This window comes from Mugil cephalus, chromosome 6 (assembly GCF_022458985.1).
Source record: "Mugil cephalus isolate CIBA_MC_2020 chromosome 6, CIBA_Mcephalus_1.1, whole genome shotgun sequence".
Classification (NCBI taxonomy): Eukaryota; Metazoa; Chordata; class Actinopteri; order Mugiliformes; family Mugilidae; genus Mugil; species Mugil cephalus.
Genome location: NC_061775.1, coordinates 13,628,707 through 13,652,298, shown reverse-complemented (window position 1 = coordinate 13,652,298; position 23,592 = coordinate 13,628,707). Strand labels below are relative to the sequence as shown.

Below are 23,592 nucleotides of genomic sequence, written 5' to 3'. Positions count from 1 at the left end.
TTCTTTGCAGGAAGAGCATTGTCCCACTTAAAATCATATTTATTTCTAATAGTGCAGTTTTTGTTCATTGTTAGTAATAGAGTATTGGTGAAGATATCAGCAAAGAACAACATTTTCTCTCACCTTCCTTTATTTAAAATAAAAAACAGTTCCACCAAAAGCAAATGTACAAATGCGGTAGTACAACAGAAACATCAGAAAAAGTCATTAAAACTATCGAGCCGACATTTTAGATGGGCTTGATCTTGAAGTGAAGTCCGATCAGACTGAAGACGAGACATTTCAGATCTTGAACCAGGTAGTAGAACACACGTAGACCTTCAGGGTCCCTGAAACAATGCAATATTTTAAGTCATACTCTTGTTTTAGTAACAAATATACAATGTTCAGGAGTGTCCAGCCACTGGATACACCACTTACTTTGACTGGTTGACGTCAATCAGGGAGCCGATTTTGGAAGTTGTGAAGGAAATGTGTTCATCCCCAATGACAATCTCCAGCTCCTGTAAAAAATTAGACAAAAGCAGCTCTTGAAAATGTTTTGGTAGAAACCGACGGCTGCAGAGTTTATTTAGTGCAGCGCAGGTGTTGACACAGAAATTTAATGAATAACACTGCAAATGACATCCGTGGGTAAATCAAACACTGACATCTGGTGTGTTCTGTCCACTGACCCAAAAATGTCATAACAGCAACAAAATATGTAACTGCTGAAAACACTATGGAACCAACCATCAAAACTTATGTGATATGAAAAACACATAATGGGCAGTTACATTTATATGACTTCATTTGCAAAGGAGGAAATAAAAGGAATATGAAAACATGACCCAATATTCCACGCCACCATTATTAATGTACTATATGTAAGTAACCGTATGATTTGTTTTTGAAGTCATCAAAAGTGTGGGGACTAGCCCTACTGATCATATTTAAACTCCACAGCCAAACAGTAGCTCCCCCTCTAAATAATGGGCATGCATTTTCAAAGACCGTAATAAGAGAAAGCAAACAATGGTGCTGGCTATGCAAACTGTTGCTGCTGGAAGTGCTAACATGCATCAAGGACGAGGCAGTGATACTTCAACCCCCCAAGTCAGACAGCTCGAAGGCCATGAGGAGATATACACCGAACTGGACAAAACATTCATTGACAGTTCATTTAAGCCTTGAGCTGTGTTGTGTCTTAGCAGAGTACCCACATCTAATAGATTTGGACTTAACTTGTCCCACAAGGTACATTTGTTTCCACTTGGTTGTACACATATTCATCACAACAGAAGACTGGACAAGAATAAGCAGACTGACAATGAGCAGCCATCGTACTCTGTCCTCTATTTATACAGACATGTAGCTCTTTTGAGGCTGAAAGATTTGTGCAATCAAGAATTCTATCGTTTGCAAAACAGCAAACTCTTAATGTTTGGTAGTTTTATAAATCAAATTAGAAAATCCTTGAGTCACTCCCTTTTCTCTCCCTCCAGACTCCAGTTTGCTTCTGTTGTTGTTGTTATCCCGGTAGTTTCTTGGCCTTTTCCATACTACACTGTGACTGTTTGAATGGTGTGTTGTATGGACAAAATCAAAACAAGGCCCTGTGTGTTTTCAGGGAAGAAGCTCAGAAAAACAAACCATATGTTTAAACGGCCTTAACCACAGAAGCACCTGTTGCTACTGTTCGAAATTACAAATATGGGAAGATAATGGAGAGGCAAACGAATATTACGAACCTGTCTGCCAACTCTGTCAGGGGGCGGCCACAGTGCATCGTCTTCCTTGGTGATTTCACTGTCGTCGATGATCCTCTTAAGCTCCTCCATCACACTTTTGTGTACGTATGCCTGAGTGGGTGAAAAAAAAAAAAAAAGAAAAACAGATGTAACTCTGGAAACCTTCAAGCTTTGATATATTTTCATAATGAAAACAGTCACATGTCAGTTCATTAAGTAAACTAGTGAAATACATTTTAATACAACAGTGCTGCACTAAATCCCACTTCAAATGTTTGATTTACACAACAGACATGTTAATTCAACTGGGAGGATAAAGTTTCTTTCTTTTAAACTGGATTGATTTAAACACTAAACTGACTGTTACTTTGTCTAGCCCACTGACCAAAATAGGGACGCAAAATAATAGAAACAAGTGTCGATGCAGCAGTGTAAATGTGCCCATTGTCACTTATCGTATTGTCATTAGAACGCAAGAGCATTTGCATGTACTGTGAAGTTTACTGAATTTAGGTACTTGAATGAGAATGGGATTACCAACCCCCCCTTTAAATGAATGACCATGGAGCCACTTCCTAGTTCACATACAGTTTAGCTACACTCTTAAAAAGTTATTCACAATTTTAAAAAGCATATTCATTGTCGTTAATTACCTCTTTCCTGATCATGACGTCATTTTTGTAGTTACTGTTGTTTGCATATCTCAGTTTACCTGAGGGGGGAGAAACACATTCAGTTTGTAGTGACTTCATTCAGTGACTTCATTCAAGCAGGCCACATGCGGCGCACACACAGAGAATAGATCTTAAATTACGTAGTTTCTAATAAATAAAGGCAGCAGTAGCATTACAGCCATAAACATTAGCACATTTACAGTCGAAGCGAAACAGAGAATTTGGCGCTAGAAACTCGCCGAGTCCGCTGCGGCCTAGGCACTGCCGGGAGGCTTGCGACACGAAGAACAGCTAACTTGTCTGTGTTACCGTCAAACTAAACTCACCGTCAGGTCTGAATTCAAATTCAAGGAACTCGTGTCCAAACTTTCCCTTGTGTCCAACATAATATCTCAAATAGAAGTCGCTTGTTGACATATTTACTCTCCAGAAAATTCACGTTCTGCTGAAGTCTGGCGAGCAAGGCTTAGCTACAGCTAGCAAGAACACCACGGAGTCTGTTACTAGTTTGCGCATGCGTAGAGGATCATAAAGGGGGACGGGTTATTTTGGCCCGGATTTGGTCTTTCAGGTATTTGATCCAAACCAGTTCTCTCTGCAAAAGAATACGTTTCACCGTTATGTTTAAATATATTTAATAAACTAGTAATTGCCTTTGCATGTCACGAGAATAACAGTAATTTTATTGAACTGTGTTGCTGTGAAAATTCTGATGATTTGGGGGATGGTTCACTTTTGTATTTCAAGTTTTATATATTTTCACTCGTTATCCTTACCGGTTATGAAAGATTAAGGTTTCCCTGGGTCAAAGTTATTACTGTTATTCATTTGCTGTTGTTTTTTCAAACAAGTAGTTATTTATGAACCGTATTGTTATTGAGATTATGCCTGAAAGACTTTACGCAGGGTTAAAAAAGCCGTACATCGCTAAGGGTCGTCGCATTCTTTTGACGTCATCCCAACCACCGTCGCACACCAGCGATCTGAAGTTCGCCACACGTGTGGTTGTTGTAAACTTTCGGCAATGGCTGGCTCGTTTTCACAACAGCTCGAGGAATTATTAAATCCTTTGCCAAAATTTGCAGATCCAGAGGATGACGGCGATGAGGCGACCAAAGCCAAAGTGACAGAAAGGTTAGATGAGGACGACGATGAAGATGGGGTCGGTTTCAGTGCTCTGCGGAAGCACAACACATCACTGCTTTCTGACACTGACAGACGGTATGTGGGGAAGGCAGTGTCCCGTAAACAACTGTTGATGGATATTGAAGGATCTGATGATGATGATGACGGCGAGGAGGTTGAGGAGGAGGATGAGGAAGAAGAAGAAGAAGAAGAAGAAGGTAGTATAGAAGAAGGTGGTGAAGATGAGGAAGACGATTCTATGGAGGATGAAGATGACGACGAGGAGGAGGAGTTAGTGGACAGTGATTCACACCCAAATGCTAAAATGTCCTCTAAGATGGATTCAGACATCACATTTCCTAAAGGAGTGGATTTCCACAAACTAACAGAGGGCATGGACGAACTGGGAGTCAGTGAAGATGATGATGATGGCAGCGATGAGGAGTCTGAAGGTAGCATTGAAGATGGAGGTTCTGGTGATGATGATGACGACGACGAAGATGATGATGATGATGATGATGATGAGATGGAAGAAGGACCTGTCCGCACATTTTCCCGCGATAAAGTGGACGAGGAGGTTGAGAAAGGCAAGGCTGTGAAGAACCAGCTGGCTCTGTGGGACCATCTGCTCGAGGGGCGAATCAAAATCCAGAAAGCTCTGGCGACTTCCAACCAGCTCCCACAGCCTCAGACTTTGCCAGAGTTCAAGAGGCTGGGTGGAACTGAGCTCACAGGGGCGATGAAGAACACCCACAAAGCTTTGAAGGCTCTTCAGAGGTCCCTGCTGGAGCTGCACGACCATCTGCTGTACCAAAATACGGACACTAGGACCATCGCTGTGGGGAAGAGGGCAGATCAGAGCGAAGACGAGGAGATCGACAGTGATGAGAACAAAGAAAGCCCAGTGCGGGAGTCTGGAGTGCCCAAACGAAAACTGGAGATGTCAGAATATCCCGACTTCATGGCTAAGCGTTTCGCAGCTTTCCAGCCATACAGCAATGCCACGCTGCAGAAGTGGCACGACAAAACTAGGCTGACTATGGGCAAAAGTAACAAAGGTTTCGGTGCATTTGAAAGGAATATTCTGACCCAGGTTGAGCAGGTGCTGATGGACAATGAAAGGCTCGTGCGGCGGACACAAACCAAGCGCTCTGAGTACAGAGTACTTGGCAAAAAAGAAGCCTCTGCAGTCATGTCTGACAACAACATCACAGAGGGAGAAGTGGTAGACCAACCGCTGAAGGCCAACACACATCTGAAAGATCTGGATGAGGACATATTTGATGACGACGACTTCTACCACCAGCTACTGAGGGAGCTGATTGAGCGCAAGACGAGTGCAGCAGACCCCAATGATCAGGTGGCTATGGGCAGGCAGTGGTTGGCCATCCAGAAACTGCGTAGCAAGATCAAGAAGAAGGTGGACACAAAAGCCAGCAAGGGGCGCAAAGTGCGATTCCACATCCACAGTAAGCTAGTGAATTTCATGGCTCCTATTGACCACAGCTCAATGAGCGATGAGGCACGTAGCGAACTGTATCGCAGCCTCTTTGGCCAGAACGCCTCAGCCAGGGAGTGATGTTAAAAAAGAAGCAACAGAGTGTAAAATAAGCTTCTCTGCCTATCTGGGAATGATGCCAAACAGCAGCTGAATCAGAACAGACTGATCCTGCTCACCATCAGCAGAAACCCTTGAGCCCAGTCGGGTAGTTATGGTGCACTGACTGGATGGAAATTAAATGGACTCAGACAGCACATCGAGTTCTTTAAGTTTATATTTCATTATGTTTTTTTTGTTTTGCTTAGTGACCAGTTTTAAAAAAGAAATGTTTCAAACTAAACAAAAATGTGATTTATAAGTGGACTTGAAGTAAAATAATGTATGTCTTTTTTTTTTCTCCAATGGTTCAAGTAAAGTGATTTACAGCCAAGGTTTTGGTGTTTTGTTTTTAATGAACTGTTCCAACATACAGTGGATTTTATACCGTGTCCCAACTCCACACACTATTTAAATTTTACCAGTGTCTTAAAATAACCAGATTTTATTTTAAAATAGATGTGGAGACTTTTGTGTATGGCTTCATGAAAGAGTAGTGTCCAACACCATGCAAACACGAAGGCCAGATTTAGTTATATTTGCCACTTTTCCAGTAAGAACACACTACAAACTTGCAACCTGCTCAGTGTTAGTCCACTGCATGGATTTTGGACACAGCTCGAGACCCTGTGACATAATCACGGCAGAGCCACAGCCACAACTGAGGTCATGAATCCAAAATTAGCACTTTGGGCTCTCTGACGCATCCGAAAACAAACACTTTATTTTATGAGTTACCAGTTACATCATGGGTTTTTATTTCCACATTTTTGAAAAGCACAGAAGTTGCCAATACTGATGGCCAGCTATTTTGCTTTTCCCAGTGTGACATGAAAATTGCTTACATTGAAAGTGGCCTATAGAATGCTATGTATAACTAATTTTCACCCAGATTCACAGAACATGAACACAGTGGTCCTGGCTGACTCCACACTATCTGTAAGTTTAAAGCCAATCAACCTTTGTCACATGGAGCAGCTCTAAGCCACATGTTGGACTTTCATTCGCTTCATATTCAAAAGGAAACTCATGATGGCATGTCAGAACTAAGATGGAGTGATTACAACCAGACATTAATATAGGCATTTCAAGTGGAAAATCAAAACCAACAAATAGTACCTGAGAACTTTTATCGTAAGAAAAGTATACAGGAAGAAAACGGCATCCAACAACATTTACATACAAGCCTTAATGTCATTTCACAACTCAGTGCATATTCTTTTTAAATTAAAGTATACAAACATGTGCATCTGAGGAGTTCAAGTTTAAGGAAATCAAAGATACTTTGTGATAATTCCATGACATATTTCTTCTACTCAACATCTTATTAAATTAGTGACAGTAACATCTGCATCACATTCAAATTAAACTCCACATTTAGTCCAGATAGACAAAAGATCTTTGGCGGTGATGTTGTACATCAGATGGTTTGAGGTGGGAACCGGTTGTTTAGTTTGTCTAATAATAATTTCCATTTACACAAGACAAAGCACGTACAGCTTCGGGGCAACAGGACACTTGTCAAAATTCTTACATTATCTCAAAAACTAGAGGCAGAAGTGAAAATGTGGTTGAAAAAGAAAGTTGCATTAATAAAGGGAATTAGGCCCTGCCATTGAACACCATGTCGTTACGCTGCATTTATTGTATAGTTGGAAGGCTGTCAAGGATCTGAAAACCAGACCCTGTATAACACTGTTTCTTTAGTTAGTTTAGTTAGTCCAGCTGTGCACTGTGTTGAGCAGCAGTTTCAAATGAAACTGAAAAAAAAGGTGAGCCCCTTTGCTTTCCTCCACCTTGAAGCTAATACAATACACAAGAAAGAGAATAACTTAACTGAACACAACCACTTTAAACCAGATCTACAAAGATGTCTCCCATCTATTTTGTTGATTTTCTCAGTCCAAGAGTCATGCCTAAAGGAGGACTTCTGATTTCCTGGCAATTACTCCCGTCTTGTTAAAGTAGCGATGATGAAGGGCACATTCGGCGCGGTCAAGTGAACCTTCCCTCCCCTTTTGGGCCAGGCGTTGCGCTCAGTGGGGCCGACTGCTCGACTCCATGTTGGGCTGCTTTTTCGTTGTTCCGTATCCGCTGAACCAGCCGTTCAGACGCTTGGTCAGACCGCCGTTCAGAATATCCTGGATGTGCTGAACGATGAGATTTATGGCAACTGCGTTGAGAGACATAGATATCGTGGGGTCAGTGACGGCGCCAGTTTGCACTTCAGTCATATTTGAGAGACAGATAGTAGGAGTAAAACCTTCCTGAAATTTATAAAAACGTACTAAAGGCCTTGCGTAATGTGTCTGTGGGATATGTTTTGCCAGGGTATTTTGGCGCTCAACTTTGCCACTCATGTGTGATGACACACAAACCAAGGCTAGGTCGGTGCAGTTATTCACCTTCAAGATGTCAAACGGACAGCACAACTGTATTTAATAGTTTGTTTTGAAAAAAATTCTCAAACCAGACGGATGTTTAGTCTACACCTTCCTTCCTACAATTTCGACAGATCACAGTTCCCAGCTTGGCGTGCCAACAATAAACAGCTGCGTCCTTCATGATAACGCTGCTGAGTCTCCAACATTGGCTTTATAGATCATCTGTAGTGTAGTGTACTTGGTGCACCTCCCAGACTATATACATATATTTCAAAAATGAAAATACTCACCCATGTTATCAACTCCTCGTGGTATTATCACGTCAGCATATTTCTTCGTCTAAACAGCACCAGCGTAAACAGGGAACAGATTTGACCGTGAGTCCAAATTCAGGGACAGGGCCAAGCAAACTTGACAACAGAGACATGCACTCACCGGCAGACAAAACTCCTCAAACGCAGGCTTCACAAAGGTAATGTACTGTGCGAGAATGCTTTCCAAGTCCCGACCACGTTCACTTATGTCCCGCAGCACTGGGGGGAAAAGGAGACCAAGAGATCGTCTCTTAAAAAATAAGATATACTGTATATTAAAGTTTGTTTCGCCATTCTGTCGCCCTTGGAAAGAGACAATATAATATATTTGTGTACAGCATGCTTGTACGTGGCACCTCTACGCGACAGACGAGTGTCGGCGTCCGTGTCCACAAACAGCTTCATTTGGAAAAGGTCTCGAATCTCCTGGGAATAGAACATGAGGATTCCCTCAAACAGCACCACGTCGGCAGGGTACACCATCACAGTCTCTTCCTTCCTGCCACACAAAAAGACATTAAACACTTAAAGCCACTTATGTTACATATCCTGATACATGTCCGTGAGGGCTCTCAGTTATGGTAGATAAAAAAAAAACAAGGACAGCTGGACTTGAAGAGTTTCTTAAAACACAGACAGATGTTCATATTCAAACCCCAACTCAGAACCAGTCTTTTAGAACAGAAGAAGCCACTTGGATGAGTGGTGAAATGTCTCCCAGAAACTCTACGAGTGCCTTTTCTCTTGTGCCACCTTGTTTTGTAGATATATCACAACTTGAATGACTGAGAATCTTCATAGGGAGCAGCCATTACGATGGCAACTGACAAAAATGGTAAATATTAAGATGTTTCCTAATGTTAGCTACTATGAGACTTTAGTCATAGCTGACAGGATAAGGGGATGTTTTAATCTAAGAAACAGAGCCATTGCTGGAACTGAAAATAAATAAATAAACCAATATCCCTACTATGTACAGAGAAAAAAGTCTAAAAAAGACTTAATTACCGATTACCATTTTCAGACATATCCCATTTCCCATGTTCCAGGCAGCCCACTAATTTCACCATCATATCAGAATCAATTAGCAGAAAGGGATGGGTAATTAACCAATCAGAGTGGACATCATGTCTGCTCACTGCACCATAATTATGCAGAGGCTGCTTTTTACAGTATGTGAGCTAAAACCTGCAAACACACCTCTGTAATGTCGCATCTACACGGACATGACAAGACTGGTTCACCTGGAATGAGAAACGAAGTCATAAACGGGGATGTGAACTGTTTTTCCCTCCTTGATGTCCCACAGGGTCGCCATTATGAGATCGTTGTCAAAAGCATCTGCACAGAGGGAAAGAGCACAAAGTCTGTGAAAATCACTTCTTGGAATGGCTTCTGAATAAACAATGCTGAGGTCTGCAGCAGAGTTCGATCCTCGATTCCCCTGCTGCCAGATGATTCAGCACTAGAGCAGGAGTGAAGAGGCGACATACCTGGGTGGTCGAAGTTAAACTGGCCCTTGAGTGCTTTGGCCTTCTGCTCGGGGGTGAGGACCCTGTAGAAGCTGTCCTGGCTGAGGATGGCCACTTGCCGCTGGTGGTGGTCGATCTCGTTCTGTCCCAGCAGCTCCATGATCTTGCTGCACACGGAAGACTGGCCACACATGAAGACCAAACGACAGCTTTCTCACCATATGCTTTCACTTAGCATCTTGAGTATTTGCACATACAACTAAAGCCAACTTTCATTCACACTTTCTACTTCATGTAAATTACAGCAGGGAAGCAAATAGTCAAATAAATAATGTCCACTTGCAATCAAAGCTGGACATTGTTTATTTCATATCTGAAACTATGTGAAACACTCACAGGCAGATACACAAAACAAAGGACTATGGTTAACTCCCTGTTCAGATAACGTGCCTGGGACAACAGGTGCACTGTGAGCAGTTACAGGGTCATAATACCAGGAAGTGGAAGCCACAAACAACTGAATTCTAAACCACAACTTCAGTTCTGTCGATTTATTCAACTAAAACCCAGCCTACTGCCATCTGCACCACGAATGTCAAGGAGTATGTTACTAAAATGCTGTTTCACCACACATTTGGACCGGTGTATGAAAAGTTTGGCACTGCCGTCTATGATAATCCACCGAAAAGCAACTGTACACAAAAATACATATAAAACCAATGAATCTTTTTCTGATCTCGAGAAGAAAGAACAAGTATAAGGAACGTGTGAAGCGATGCACAGGCTATGATGATAACGCTGATTTCTCATGGCACAGAGGACGTCACTGTAGTGCTAAGAGCCAAATAGTGAAGTAAGGGTGAATGAAGTCGGGAATGGTGGATCGGAAACAATGAATGCAGGAATAATAAAAAACTGAAATTCCTCAGGCTACCGCTTCTTAAAACTGATATTTCTTTCTTGCAGACAAATAATAAAAAAAAAAGAAAATCATTAAATTCTATTCTGTTTCACACTGCTGGGGAGTTTATTGAGCCACCCTTGTCTACAGCAGTGCTTTATTTATTTTTTTTTTCTGTCTTTCCAGCAGATTGCACAGCTGAGGCGAATGAACTGAAATCTCACTCATCTTTCTACGCTCATCCTGCCTCTCTCTATATTCCCTCATGTGAAAAGAAAAAAAAACATGATGCAGTAGTCTTTGTTCCACACATCCCACTGCTTTCATGAAGGCTTAGGTGAAAAAAGGGCATTTTCTCTCAGGTTTTCCTGTACAGCATGCTGTGTAGGCGGCCTACATTTTCCTTCATTAATCATCAAGCAACGACATCAATCCTGATCCGGTCAAGACTATGACACAAATGCTCATCTGAGTTGTTGTTTTGTTTATCAGAGGAAAAAAAAATCCCTTTCCATGTTAAAGTGATAGCCTCGATCTTCTGTACCGGACAACCCACAGACAGTCTAATACACTAACACACATCTGATATCGGCATATATTAGCGGTCACCCAGGAATTAAATAAATAAATAAATAAGGTGTTCCAGCATGGTGTTGTCGATCTAACCTTGCCGCTGGCTGTACCTCCGGCCACACCGATGAGGAACGGCTGCCGACCATTGCTGTCATTTTCGGCTTGGTCACCTGGCTTTGTCTCGCTGTCGCCTGCCATGCTTCATGTGCAGCGCGATGCGGTCCCTTCTGACACACACACACACACCGGAGCTCAACGCGCTCCTCCCATTTGATGATGGTGTCGATGATGAAGATGGTGACGGAGACGCTATAGGGCACGGAGTAGATGCCGTTAATTCATTAGGACGGTAACCTGATGTCTAAACTTTTTTTTCTTTTCTTTTAAAAGTGCAATATTTGACTTTTTAGTCGGACACCACTGACTGCTGGCATCCACACCTCCTCAGGAACCACTGGGGCAAACATTTGTTGTTGGGACCCTCACACAACGTGACTTTTTCTCTTTATGATGCAATAACCAGCAGGCCAATGATGAAACGCTGAATTTGATCGATAAAACAAAGAGAGTCTGCACATTTTAAATATGCACACAAGAAACCCTTACAGTTAACAGTGAGCTTGGCCTGTATACTAGTGTGAAGCTGGTGCCCTCCCCATAAGGAAATCCTGCATGGTTGCGAATTTTACCCCACCTCACTGCACAGTCTTGCAGGCATGACTCAGAAGTAGATATAAAAGACTACAACAGCGGATGTTTTGCTCTGTGATAGTTAATAAAACATTTTATTTGCAGACATCTTTCAGAGCACTTAGCGTCACCTTACCAGAAAAAAAACAGCAATGCACAAAACATCATGGGAATACAATACGCAGTGCAATAAAAATAAAAGAAGATTTAAAAACTACGAGATCAAAGGGAAAGCAGATTTAAATAGAGTAAGCTGTGAAAAGGTTCTTACAGAAAAAAAATAATAACTTGCAGAATATAATACTGGAAAATTGGAAAGCAAGTGAGACTAGAGGGCCCGACAGTTGATACTGGAATTGATTAGCCCAGTTAAAAGGTGTTAAGTTGCATTGGTTGGTAACCTGTAAATGTCAAGTTTTAATTCATTTTAATCAGAATCCTTTATTCAGAATACTCAAATATGAATCGAATAAAAAGTAATATAAAAATATTTATACATTAAAAAAATAGACATAAGCATTTAGTTAGCTTCTCAGTATTGATTTCTATGACTATAGTACAGAAAATGTAGGAAAACTACTAATATTGGTAGAATCTAACAGTATTGCATTCCTCACACTGTTTGCAAGATGGTCAAGTGGAAGGACTGTAAACCCCCACCATTTACACATTGGATCAAAGACACACGTTACTTTCTCAAACGTGGAAAAATAGATATTCATTAAAAGGATCAGCAAAACATTATAATAAAACGGGCTCACACCAAGCTCTCTGCAGTGTAAACAGAGGCATGTATCCCTCATGAACACAGCAACTGACTTCCATAATATCATAACAGATTGACAACTAGTGGTCACCCCTTTTACCTTTTTGTAGTAGATGTTTTTCCCTTTTTTTGTCTTGTGGGTCTTGTCTGTTTACATTTTGCCTGTGTGTGTTAGTTTCTATAAATATTGGAAAAATGTTCCAGGAATACTCCATGCCCATGTCAAATTGAAATAACTAACTAAATAAATTAATTAATAATAAAAGAAAAAATATATATTTGTTCTAGTTTCTCTGCACAAATGAGCTTTCATTGGAATTAGCGCATGCGTCGTCTTCCTGTCAGACCGGTGAACCGGAAGTGCTTCTCACATGTGACCTCGTCGGTAGTGCTGACCTAGCTCTATGAAAACTGGGGCTGGTGGTGGAGTGTGGCCAGCCTTTAAATTAATCAAAAATACAGGTCCTCTCTGCTGTCAGATAAACGGGCCACTACCACTAAGATGAGCACCATGTTCGCAGACACTATCCTAATCGTGTTCATCTCTGTTTGTACGGCGCTGTTAGCCGAAGGTGAGTGAATCGGTCCGACAGGCATTTTACTATCGCCTAAAAAAACATTTGTACATTAACTTTTTTATATATATAAAGTTCTGTGTTAAATAGTATGGAAACATTAAGAACATCGTTAATATCAATTACGCGCTAATTGTGGAGTTGTCGTTTATTTAATATTAGGCTATTGAGATTAGCTTAGCCGATTAAGCTCCATGTTGCATACCTTTGCATTGAGTAGAAAAGAAATGGACCATTTAGACACAAAATACTAACAAAATGTACTTGGCTTATTGTTTTTTTTTTGGCCTCAAACAAGTATTTGTGATAACTCATTATTGGCTGGACATTTAGAACTAGGTAAAGGTTTAATAAATGTTGTAGTACTAGTAGCTAATAGTTGTGTTGCATTGTTTATTATTATCTTTTTTTAACGACCTTTATCCTTAGGGATTACTTGGGTTTTAGTGTACCGCACTGAGAAGTACAAGAGGTTAAAGGCAGAAGTGGAAAAACAAAGCAAAAAACGTAAGTGACTTGTGAATTGAAATCACACTGCTGTGATTGTTGCACAATTTCTGTACAGACTGTGTGAGACGTTCACTGTTGCTTTTCTGATGTTAGTTGAAAAGAAAAAGGAAACCATCACCGAATCAGCCGGACGCCAACAGAAGAAGAAGATTGGTAAGAACACAGAAAATAAACTGGTGCCCTCTGTCGTAACAGTGCGACCTTACAGTACTGTTTTTATGAACTGCAATCTGTTTGAATTACAGAGAGGCAAGAAGAGAAACTGAAGAACAACAACAGAGACCTGTCTATGGTGAGAGCCACTTTGTTTACAGAGAATGTGCAGCTATTTAGATTATTTACTTTCTTAATCTTAAACTTATTTATTTGTAGGTGCGCATGAAATCCATGTTCGCCATTGGCTTCTGCTTCACAGCTTTGATGGGCATGTTCAACTCAATGTAAGTTCTTCTACAGTAAAATACTTTTTACATTTATTTCATTTTAATCAGAGAACATACAAAAGAAATTGAAAAAAAAATAAAAAAAACATTTCTGGTCTATTGCTCTTGAGAAGCTCTTTCCATTTTCTAATATCTCTCTCATGTTTAGCTTTGATGGAAGGGTTGTGGCCAAACTGCCGTTCGTACCGCTGTCCTACATCCAGGGACTGTCACACCGCAACCTGCTGGGCGAGGATTACACTGACTGCTCCTTCATTTTCCTCTATATCCTCTGCACCATGTCCATAAGACAGGTAACTCGAGACTCACAGCGGGGCTGTTGTATTTTTATTTTTTTTACTGTGTGTCAGAACAAGGACAGTTATGTATTGGAGGAACTTTGTGAAACATTTCAGATTGTAGGCGACTAAAATTACAAAGCTTGTAGCCAAACTTTTGTCTCTTTAAAACAATTTCCCTAAGGAAAAATCAGTCATTTCCCTACGTTTGCAGCAAAGTGACATGCTGAAAGTTCAATATTATAGCATTCTCAATGGTACTTATTATTAAGGCAGAACAAAACCCTCAGTTATCGCAGGGAGGTCACAGAACATTTGAGTTAATTTAGGTAAAAGCATGCTGAGTCATCTGAATGCCACATTCAGGCCAAGTATTGTTTGCCCCTCTTGGCATCGCTTTGATTATCCAGCATTGCTTTTTTTTCTTTTTCCTCTTGCGTAATGAATATCAGAAGCCTCTCGGGACTTTGGCCACAGACTTCTGCTGTGTTGAAAATTTTAGATCAAACAGTAAAGCTTGTGTAATAAAAAAACACAAATGAAAAGACATTGTCAGTCTCATTATCAATGACGCAAGATTGTTTAGACAGTGCATGTGGTATTGCTGTAATGTTGTATAAACTTCAGTGTCATCATGCGCTTGCCAAGTTTTTGGCTAACAATTGCATCAAAACTGAGACATTCCAGGCTTTTGTTAGCAGAAAGTATTTATTGTTGCTTTTAGGCTTTTTATGAAATTTACTGATGAGAAGAAAAATAAAGAAGCCCCTTTCATATTTTCTCCAACAGAATAATGCCCCATCCTAATGTTTCTGTTGAATATGCATATGTACCTCTGTGACATGACTCTTCAATTCAAATCATCGTGTGTTTGTCCTCCAGAATATCCAGAAAATGCTCGGCCTCGCTCCCTCCAGAGCTGCGACGAAACAGGCTGGTGGCTTCCTGGGACCACCTCCCCAGGCGGCTAAGTTTTCCTAATGAGCAGCGCTCCTCTTAAACTCCTTCAGCCTACGGATGTGGCGCCCCCATCAGCGCGCAGTCAGAAGTGCTCCTGCTGAAGCGCTAGTCTTACATATTGCAGCTACTTTCTTTTTCTGTGGTTTATTTAAGGTTGTGTCGGTTAGATATTAGGAGCAGAGAAGTTGTTTGTAATTCTGTTCATCACCAAAGGTTACAAATGTCTACCTTGTGTTTAGCACAAACAATAGAGTGTTTGGAGATTTTTAATTATTAATTGGTCACACTAACATCTGGTCCATTTTCAGTAATGATGTGTCCTTGTATCTTACATAATAATAAAGTTTTATTATTACATTTTAGTGGCGCTTTTCTTTTTTTACATCTTAAATTCATTATATTTGTTCAATTCTTTCTTTTAGAAAACTGTTTGTGGTAATGGTATGTCTTGATATAACATAAAGCGAGATGATGTGTTCTTTCCTACACTTTTGTAGCTATTCTGGGTAAGGGCTTTCATCAGGGAGCCCTTTGACCTTTGTTATGGCTCAATTCAAACTTCCAACATATCAGATCTCTCTTCCCTGATCTTCTCAAACTCCTTTAAAGAAAACATGCTTCGTTGTGGAGAACACTTAAGCCACAGAGCAGTGTTTGCCAGAAGAGGTGCTTTTAGTTCTGGCCAAAATGTTTGTCTACCATAGTTGGTAGTTTCTCAATACTAAAAAGCCTTTTCATTGCCATATTAAAATCTTTGAAATGTTGCATGACAAAACAGAAATGCTGTCGCTCACCTTCAATTCATTTACATCTAACTGTCCTCCAATAGAGGATAGAAGATTTTGCTGCTGGTGTTTAGTCATCTTTCAGTCAGGTTCTCCCATTTCTGCTGTAAGTGACCACTTATTCACCTCGCCTACCAATGTCCACATCACACGATTTCACAGTAATTGAGTCTACTGTATTCCTGGAAACACTCAAATTCTCTGAAATGGTTTTATGGCCTACCACGACCTGACCTCGCTGCTGTTTTATTATTGTATTGCAGAGGTTGACACAGAGATCCTTTGACTTAATATTGACTTAATGTTTATCTGGACCCAGAGTGTGAATTGTGGGACCTTTATATACACATGCATGTGCCTTTCTGATCTGTCGTATTCATTCAGTTTTCCATGGATTAACTCCAATCAAGGTCTTAGCACAGCAAAGAGATAGTAAATGCAAACATGGTGCATATGACCACAGCTTGGAGTGCCACATATGAGAAATTTCCTTGTCACAGTAGTGCGTAAATTAGACAAGAATATATACAATAAACAATATCAAATTTGAAAGAATACACAAAAAATAACAGCACATTGAGAAATACATAGTGTGGAATGGGAATGAAATAATAATTGCCTGCTTAAATAAAAATTGGTAATATAATTGCTAAGATTATAAAATGTAGATAGTGAGGTAGTGATTTGTAGTGGAAGAGTGTTAGGGCCACCCATTGGGAGATTTCTTTTCATCATGCACTTTGAGAAAAAAGTTGAAATTTTGAGAAAAACGTCAAAAGTAGTCCTTTAACCGGCAGTACCCTACCTTATGCATATGGTACCGCCAATATTCTGCGAAAGAGTACTGGGGCTTAATTAATAATTAATATTAAGACTTTAAAATTGTATTATGATTTTTTTTTCCAGTTATATTGCTGATATATTTTATTGGATCCAAGGCCCAGGACTGCCGGTTTAAACGTCTACATTCTACTTTCGACATTTTTCTAGAAATTTCCACTTTTTTTCTCTAAAGTTTTTTGTGCATAATGAAAAAACAAATCTATCTCATCACATTTTTTTCTCATCAATATGCTACTCTTCCGTAGATTTGTGCAATTTAAAAAAAAAAAAAAATCCAAAAAATAGACACAATAAATCTTGCAAGTGTCACTGGGAACTAATGTGCCGTTAATGTTTCACTTTTTTTCTGTGCAGATTCTGCTTAGCTGATTTGATCTCTTCCCTGGGACGATTGCGCAAAGAGGACAAAAGACGAACCCGAAGACCCGCGATGAACGCAGCACGGAGGGAGTGGGCGTTTCCTGGCTGTGCGTACCACAGGGGCGTGAAACCAATGAAACAATCTTAACCGATTTAACCTCCGTTTCACATCCTTTCTGTTTGTACAAGCAGGAACGGTAAGCTCGTATTTGTTTTTACTTCTCTCTCACTCTCTCTCTGCATTTGTACGCGTTTTGTCGCGTAAAAATGTGCGTCATGCGCGGGTTCTCCGTGCCCTAGTTTCACTTTAGCAAAAGCTAAAGCACAGAGCACGCTGTGCAGCGCACGGGCTCCCCTGTTATTCGGTCTTCATTGCACAGTTTAAATTGTTGCAAAGCACTTTAAAGTTTGCTTGTGTTATTGCAGCCGTCCTCTGTGTGAAAATGGCCCAGTCTATTCTCGACATGATGCCCTCAGCCTCGACGGGGTCCGTGGTGGTCACAGACCCTCTGAACTTCTGGGGTGGTAAACGAGTCAGCCCCAAGCAGGAGAAAAACGCAGAGCCCGTCTTTGAACCTGCGACTGGTGAGTCATTTCAACTCTGCTTCTGTTGTCAATTTCCCTTCTTTCTGGGGGATTTACATTGTATAACGGACGGTGCACACTGATGAGTCGACTCTTTCGACAGTCAAGAGTAGCGAACGAAAAAGAGCTGACTCCTGTGCTTTTGGCAGCAGGCCTGCCATTGTACATAATATGCTGTTTTTGTCCACCCACTTTTGTGATTTTATTCATTTTGTGGTTTTATTCTCTTGCTCCTATTCTATGTACCGCTCCTCGCCTTACCAATTGCTCTTCGGGGATAAATAAAGTTTTTTACTGATTGACAGGGGTGGGACGGCACACCATGCGACCAATCACATGCGAGGACAGACTAGGATCACACAATTATTTTTAAGAAAAAAGGGGGGGACAAAGATTCAAAGAAAACAAGTGAAATGGTACAAGCCAGGTATACATAGAGCGAGGGGAAAAAGTGAAGAAATTAGCAAAAACTGGACATCCAAGCTATGGCATCCGGTATTTGTGAATGCCATCCTGCATTAAAGACTTTTATCTAAGTGTCATAATGTTAAGCCTATATTTATTTATTTGATTTGATCATGATTTAATTATTTGATTACAGTAGTACCTGTATTTTTTTGTTACAAAAAATTAAAGCGGTGAATGAAAAATTGCACGAAAACACACAGACCATTCATAATTACTTAATTAGGTTAAAATATAAGGCTTCCATTGAAACTGAATGAAGAGCCATTTGGGAGCCGAGCAAAAAAGGGCCAAAAAGAACAGGACCCCTCTTCACTAATAATAGCTCATCAGTGCCTCGGGTCGCCAAGAGGACAAGTTGTTATGTAACTGAAACCCTCCCCTTTTACTTCTCTTTAGTAGGGTGGGGGAAACTTTGGAATTTAATGCTGAGTGAATGGAACAGAAAATGTTAAACACTCAATGTGATAAAGTTACATTTAACCTAAATGTTGTCATTCTCAGCCGAGCTGTCTGCAACCTGTTGCTCTTCTCGGTTGTGCAGGTCGGGTTTTGTGCCAGATGGTACCCTGTGGTGCCGAGGAGGTGGAGGAGGCCATGCAGAGCGCTCGTGCTGCCTACCTCAAATGGAGAGAGTTGTCTGGGACGGAGAGGGCTAGGGTGATGCTGGAGGCCGCCCGCATTATCAGGGTGAGACAATCGGTCTGTTGTGTCAAAACCATCTGCAGGCCTGGAAACTTAACCAGGTCGCTTCCAGTGTTATGCAACAGAAATTGGAACTGAGCTTAGCATGCATGCAGTGAGACGCTAGTTATTCATTGAAAGCAGACACTCGCTGCTGGCCTACATATGCACTAAACAAACCATTTGTGGGTCGGTCTTGTTTGAGCTGCGTCATTGCATTATCTTGAATCTTTATTGCTTTGTTCCAATGACAAACCAGGAACGAAGGGAGAAGATTGCAAAGTTAGAAGTGATCAACAATGGCAAAACCCTCACTGAAGCCCTGGTGGATATTGATGTTTCCTGGCAGTGCATTGAGTATTATGCTGGCCTGGCTGGTACGCTTTCAGGTGGGTGCGCCAACAGGTTTGTGTTTTCCAAAAGCTCGAATCCTAGCATGTCTTTATTTTTAACATGGGGTTTTTGTTGTCATCCACGGCAGGCCAGCACATCCAGCTTCCCGGTGGAACGTTTGCATACACCAGGAGGGAGCCTCTTGGTGTGTGTGTGGGGATCGGTGCATTTAACTACCCCTTCCAGATTGCAGTGTGCAAGTCTGCTCCTGCTCTGGCGTGTGGTGAGTTTTATAGGAGTGATTTTAAGCGTCAATTTGGCTGATTTCACACATTGCTTTATTGCACCTGCTCCTGAATATCATCAGCCTGAGTGCGAATTGGCCTTTAATCAGGTTTGAGATACACTGCCTGTAAAAAGTCTGGACCTCCTTGGATGTTTCCCCTTTCTACTGCTTTTATAAATGGAGTCATGGCCAGTATAATTTCACTTTTAAGATAAGAATTTACATTAAAATCCTCTTTTATGTCAGAGTGAGAATGTGGCACATGTGCAAATCTGTCCAGAGATTTACACCTCACTAGTCTCCTTGAAGGAGTTTTCCCAAAGGCATGTCAGAGAGTCCAGGGGTAAACTGGAAGAAGGTTATTTGGTCTGATCAGAGTCGGTGCCATGTTTGGTGCACACCAAACGCTGTACCTCACCACAAAAAAAAACAAAAAAAACATCCCCCAAGGCATGATGGCGGCAGCATCATGCTTTGTGGCAACAGGTCCTGGATGGCTTGTTAAGTAGGGTGCAAAAGGGGTAGGACAATCTGTGTGCAAGAGAACTACAGTTTGGGAGAACATTTATTTTCCAGCAAGACAATGAACCAAAGCACATAGTCCAATAGAGCATTTGAAAACAGCTGCAGCCTTTATAAAGAAAAACTGCGCTTTCCAGATGTATGAATCTGATTCACATTTGTCCTCACAGATTCTGTGCAGTGTTACAGTGTGGTTGTTTTGTCAGGTAATGCCATGGTATTCAAACCCTCTCCAATGACTCCTGTGACTGCTGTCATCCTGGCTGAGATCTACAAAGAGGCAGGGGTACCCGATGGGCTCTTCTGTGTGGTCCAAGGAGGAGCAGAGACTGGCACCTTGCTCTGCCATCACCCGACCGTAGCTAAAGTCTCCTTCACTGGCAGCGTTCCAACAGGCAAAAAGGTCCAGAAACCAGCACGGAGCTACGGATTTGTTTAACTCAACAGGAGGTTTGTCACGTTAACCCAGAGCATCCTCCTGTTGTCTTCACTCGCAGGTCATGGAAATGTCAGCAAAGGGGGTGAAGCAGGTGACTCTGGAGCTCGGGGGAAAATCTCCACTCATCATCTTCAAAGACTGTGAGCTGGAGAACGCGGTGAAGGGAGCACTCATGGGAAACTTCCTGACACAGGGACAGGTTAGACACCAGAGTTCTGTCATCATAGATGGATTTGACCATCTCGACCTTATCTGAGCTTTTACAGTTTAAAATGTCCGTCTGAAATTTGCAGGTCTGCTGTAATGCAACCAGAGTGTTCGTGCAAAAGGAAATCATGCCGCAGTTCCTACAGGAGGTTGTCAAGAGGACCAAGGCCATCCCTGTTGGTGACCCCCTGGTCGATGGCACACGAATGGGTGCTCTGATCAGCAAACCACAACTGGACAAAGCGCTGGGCTATGTCAGCCAGGCCAAGAAAGAGGTGTGTTGTCTTAGGTGGCCTGCTCAGAAGGATCCAGCAGGGTTGAGCGGTTTAAGAATGAATCGGTATTCGTAGCACTTTAGCCTCAGAAAGAAATCGGTCATATCGCACTGTGTAGTTAAATAGTTTTTACTTTAGTTGGCACAACATCTGATTTTATACCCTTTTTTTTATCCAGGGGGCCCAAGTGCTTTGTGGTGGAGAGCCCTTTGTCCCTAGTGATGCCAAATTGAAAGGAGGGTATTATATGTCACCCTGTGTACTTGGTAGGTCAGAAACACTCTGTACCCATATATACATGTATATTACACCATCTGCATGTTTTCTGTACTAGTATTCACCATGTGTTACCCCCCACTCCTTTCTCTGAATACAGATAACTGCAGAGACGACATGACATGTGTGAAGGAGGAGATTTTTGGTCCAGTCATGTCCGTCCTGCCTTTCGACACAGAGGAGGAAGTGATCCGCAGGGCCAACAACACCACATATGGATTGGCCTCAGGAGTTTTTACCAGGTTTGCAGTGTGAACATTTAACAATGTGGAGCAACCGCTGATACGCTAATGGTTTGCTCTAGAAGATAAAGGCTTTGTTCTGATCAGTTGGCAGCCGTTCAAAGTTTCCAAAATGCATCTAATAAACATTTCCAAGTTAAAGTTATTGCACAGTCGTAGCATTAGCTGTGCAATGAAGTTGCGTGTAAACTATTAATTTTAATAAATTTTTTGGTATTCTACTTTTCTATAAATTTTAAATATCTTTCTTTGTTCTGTCTGCAGGGACATTACTCGGGCCCATCGTGTTGCTGCACAGCTGGAGGCAGGGACCTGCTTTATCAATAACTACAACAACAGTGCTGTAGAACTACCATTTGGTGGATACAAGAATTCAGGTAGGTGTTAAATGAATGCCCTTGTCAGTGTAATGCTTTGGAAGCTCCTCTCATTCTTAAAACCTCGTAGTGGTTATGTATATTTTGTTTTAATTGAAATTGATGTTTTTTGTTGTATGATATTTTTTTTTTTTTTTTTTTTTTTAAAAAAAAGGTTGAGCAGCCAGTGATGTTCACTGACTCACTTATTTTAGCACAAAAATACTGTCATTTCTACATTTATTATGACATTTGTTGTATTAAGTATTATTGGCGTTTTGGCCATGGTCATTTTGGTTTCTCTACTCTTCTCTGCAGAAGAGTATAGAAATAACTTACCTATAGTAAATTATATTTGCTGAATATTTACTTTTTTTTCCTCTAATGATCTTTGCAGGCTTTGGCCGAGAGAATGGCGAGGTGACAATCGAGTACTACTCCCAGCTGAAGACCGTGGTCGTAGAAATGGGCAATGTGGAGAGCCTTTTTTAAACGCACCAGGTTTACAGTAGTGTGCCAGAACTCCAAATGAAATTTCACCCGCGTGTGTTCAGTGCATTAGACATTGAATATATACCATGAACACTCTACTATGCACTTACTTTGATTACATTCCACAAGTATTCGTGCTGAGGACTGAAGTAGAAATTACCACATTATAGTATTAAGCAAGTAAATGAAACATGACTGATGTCAAAGTGCGTAATGAAGGAGCATCAACAGCCTTAATTAGAAATCCTATGCATTGTTTACTGTACGCCTCATTGTAATGCCATTTGATTAATTTCTTTTTCTCAAAATAAAATGTTTTGGAGACTAAAATTTCTTCTTGTTGTTTGTTGCATCTGAATCAAATATGAATCAAAACGAAAAGCATCATATTAAAACAGTTTACACCTCGTTAAGAACTGATCAGTAGATTAATGATGGTAATATACAATATTGAAATTTTTTGACCTTGTGTCTGCATAGCAATTTTAAGTGTCTTGCTCAGTAGTACGTTAGCCCCGAATGTAGCAGGAATTTGAATTAGTGACCTTGCATTACATTGTAATGGTGGTGGACGGTTTATTAAAATGCACTGATTTCTAATGCATAAGAAACCACCCACCCACCCAATCTGTCAACCCTTTGTCAGACCTGTGTCCCTGCCCGTTCCACTGAGGCATGATCCTTAAACCACCACCCCCTCACTGTAGAAAAAGTCAAGCGATGAGCAGTTCCTGCTGCTGGCCAGACAAAGTGCTTGTTTCTGCACACAGAGTTCAAATTGGTCTTGCGTAACTTGGCAAAAAACAGAGTGCTATGCTCCTGGGATGACTGAATTTTATGGCCTTGCACAGATATTTCCCTGACTGTAATTTTATCACAGAGGCCTACAAAGAATTTTTTGGATTTGGCACTTAAAGTACACCAGTACACAGTTTCATTCATTTTTTTTAATGGTCTGAGTATGTTGCGGACTGCATACTATCAGTGCATTTGGGTTACCAAGAGGACAAGCTGTTATGTAACTGGAACATTGCATTTGTTTTCTCTGTTAGTAGAGGCGGGGTGAGTTTGTAATTCAATGCAGCTGCCGACGCTGAATCTGGTCATTCATTGAATACCTTATCACTGCTGGCCTATATTTGTACTTTATACACCATTTCTGACGCTGCATTATCTTGAACCTATGCTTATGTAATGACTATGGCAAATCCATTACTCAAGTGCTAGTGGACCTTGATGTTTCTTGTCAGTGCACTGAGTACTATGCCGGCCTCACTGGTATAGTGGTGGGTGCACCAACAATTTTGTTTTCAAAAAGTTCAAAATCTTAGCCTGGTTTTATTTCATCATATTGCATTGCTTTGTCATCAACTGCGGGCCAGCACATCCAGCGTCTTAGCCCTCTTGGTGCGTTTGTGGGGACACAGAACTATTTGTATCATGGAAGTCT

The 23,592-nt window shown here is 41.1% G+C and overlaps 5 protein-coding genes across 5 annotated transcripts; 3 read left to right on the top strand and 2 right to left on the bottom strand.

The window, feature by feature from the left end:
• Positions 1 to 108: 108 nt before the first annotated feature.
• magoh (mago homolog, exon junction complex subunit) lies at positions 109 to 2,922 on the bottom strand. Its single transcript, XM_047586468.1, has 5 exons — positions 2,731 to 2,922; positions 2,384 to 2,442; positions 1,731 to 1,841; positions 421 to 503; positions 109 to 329 (listed from the first exon to the last, which is right to left on the bottom strand). Exons 1-5 carry the CDS (start codon positions 2,819 to 2,821, stop codon positions 230 to 232), a joined length of 444 nt encoding a protein of 147 aa, XP_047442424.1. The 5' UTR covers positions 2,822 to 2,922; the 3' UTR covers positions 109 to 229.
• Positions 2,923 to 3,338: 416 nt separating this feature from the next.
• Positions 3,339 to 5,460, top strand: aatf (apoptosis antagonizing transcription factor). Its single transcript, XM_047586466.1, has one exon. The coding sequence runs from the start codon at positions 3,429 to 3,431 to the stop codon at positions 5,106 to 5,108; it is 1,680 nt and encodes a 559-aa protein (XP_047442422.1). The 5' UTR covers positions 3,339 to 3,428; the 3' UTR covers positions 5,109 to 5,460.
• uck2a (uridine-cytidine kinase 2a) lies at positions 5,330 to 11,039 on the bottom strand. Its single transcript, XM_047586467.1, has 7 exons — positions 10,864 to 11,039; positions 9,318 to 9,477; positions 9,069 to 9,165; positions 8,181 to 8,323; positions 7,946 to 8,043; positions 7,801 to 7,849; positions 5,330 to 7,299 (listed from the first exon to the last, which is right to left on the bottom strand). The coding sequence occupies exons 1-7, from the start codon at positions 10,966 to 10,968 to the stop codon at positions 7,163 to 7,165; spliced, it is 789 nt and encodes a 262-aa protein (XP_047442423.1). The 5' UTR covers positions 10,969 to 11,039; the 3' UTR covers positions 5,330 to 7,162.
• Positions 11,040 to 12,592: 1,553 nt separating this feature from the next.
• Positions 12,593 to 15,354, top strand: tmco1 (transmembrane and coiled-coil domains 1). Its single transcript, XM_047587269.1, has 7 exons — positions 12,593 to 12,798; positions 13,231 to 13,308; positions 13,405 to 13,464; positions 13,557 to 13,603; positions 13,684 to 13,751; positions 13,903 to 14,047; positions 14,915 to 15,354. Exons 1-7 carry the CDS (start codon positions 12,729 to 12,731, stop codon positions 15,011 to 15,013), a joined length of 567 nt encoding a protein of 188 aa, XP_047443225.1. The 5' UTR covers positions 12,593 to 12,728; the 3' UTR covers positions 15,014 to 15,354.
• Positions 15,355 to 17,016: 1,662 nt separating this feature from the next.
• Positions 17,017 to 22,472, top strand: aldh9a1a.1 (aldehyde dehydrogenase 9 family, member A1a, tandem duplicate 1). Its single transcript, XM_047587965.1, has 12 exons — positions 17,017 to 17,177; positions 17,407 to 17,565; positions 18,575 to 18,720; positions 18,974 to 19,103; positions 19,196 to 19,330; positions 20,062 to 20,258; positions 20,353 to 20,493; positions 20,588 to 20,776; positions 20,955 to 21,042; positions 21,153 to 21,294; positions 21,559 to 21,671; positions 22,048 to 22,472. The coding sequence occupies exons 2-12, from the start codon at positions 17,424 to 17,426 to the stop codon at positions 22,140 to 22,142; spliced, it is 1,518 nt and encodes a 505-aa protein (XP_047443921.1). The 5' UTR covers positions 17,017 to 17,177; positions 17,407 to 17,423; the 3' UTR covers positions 22,143 to 22,472.
• The last annotated feature ends 1,120 nt before the right edge of the window (positions 22,473 to 23,592 follow it).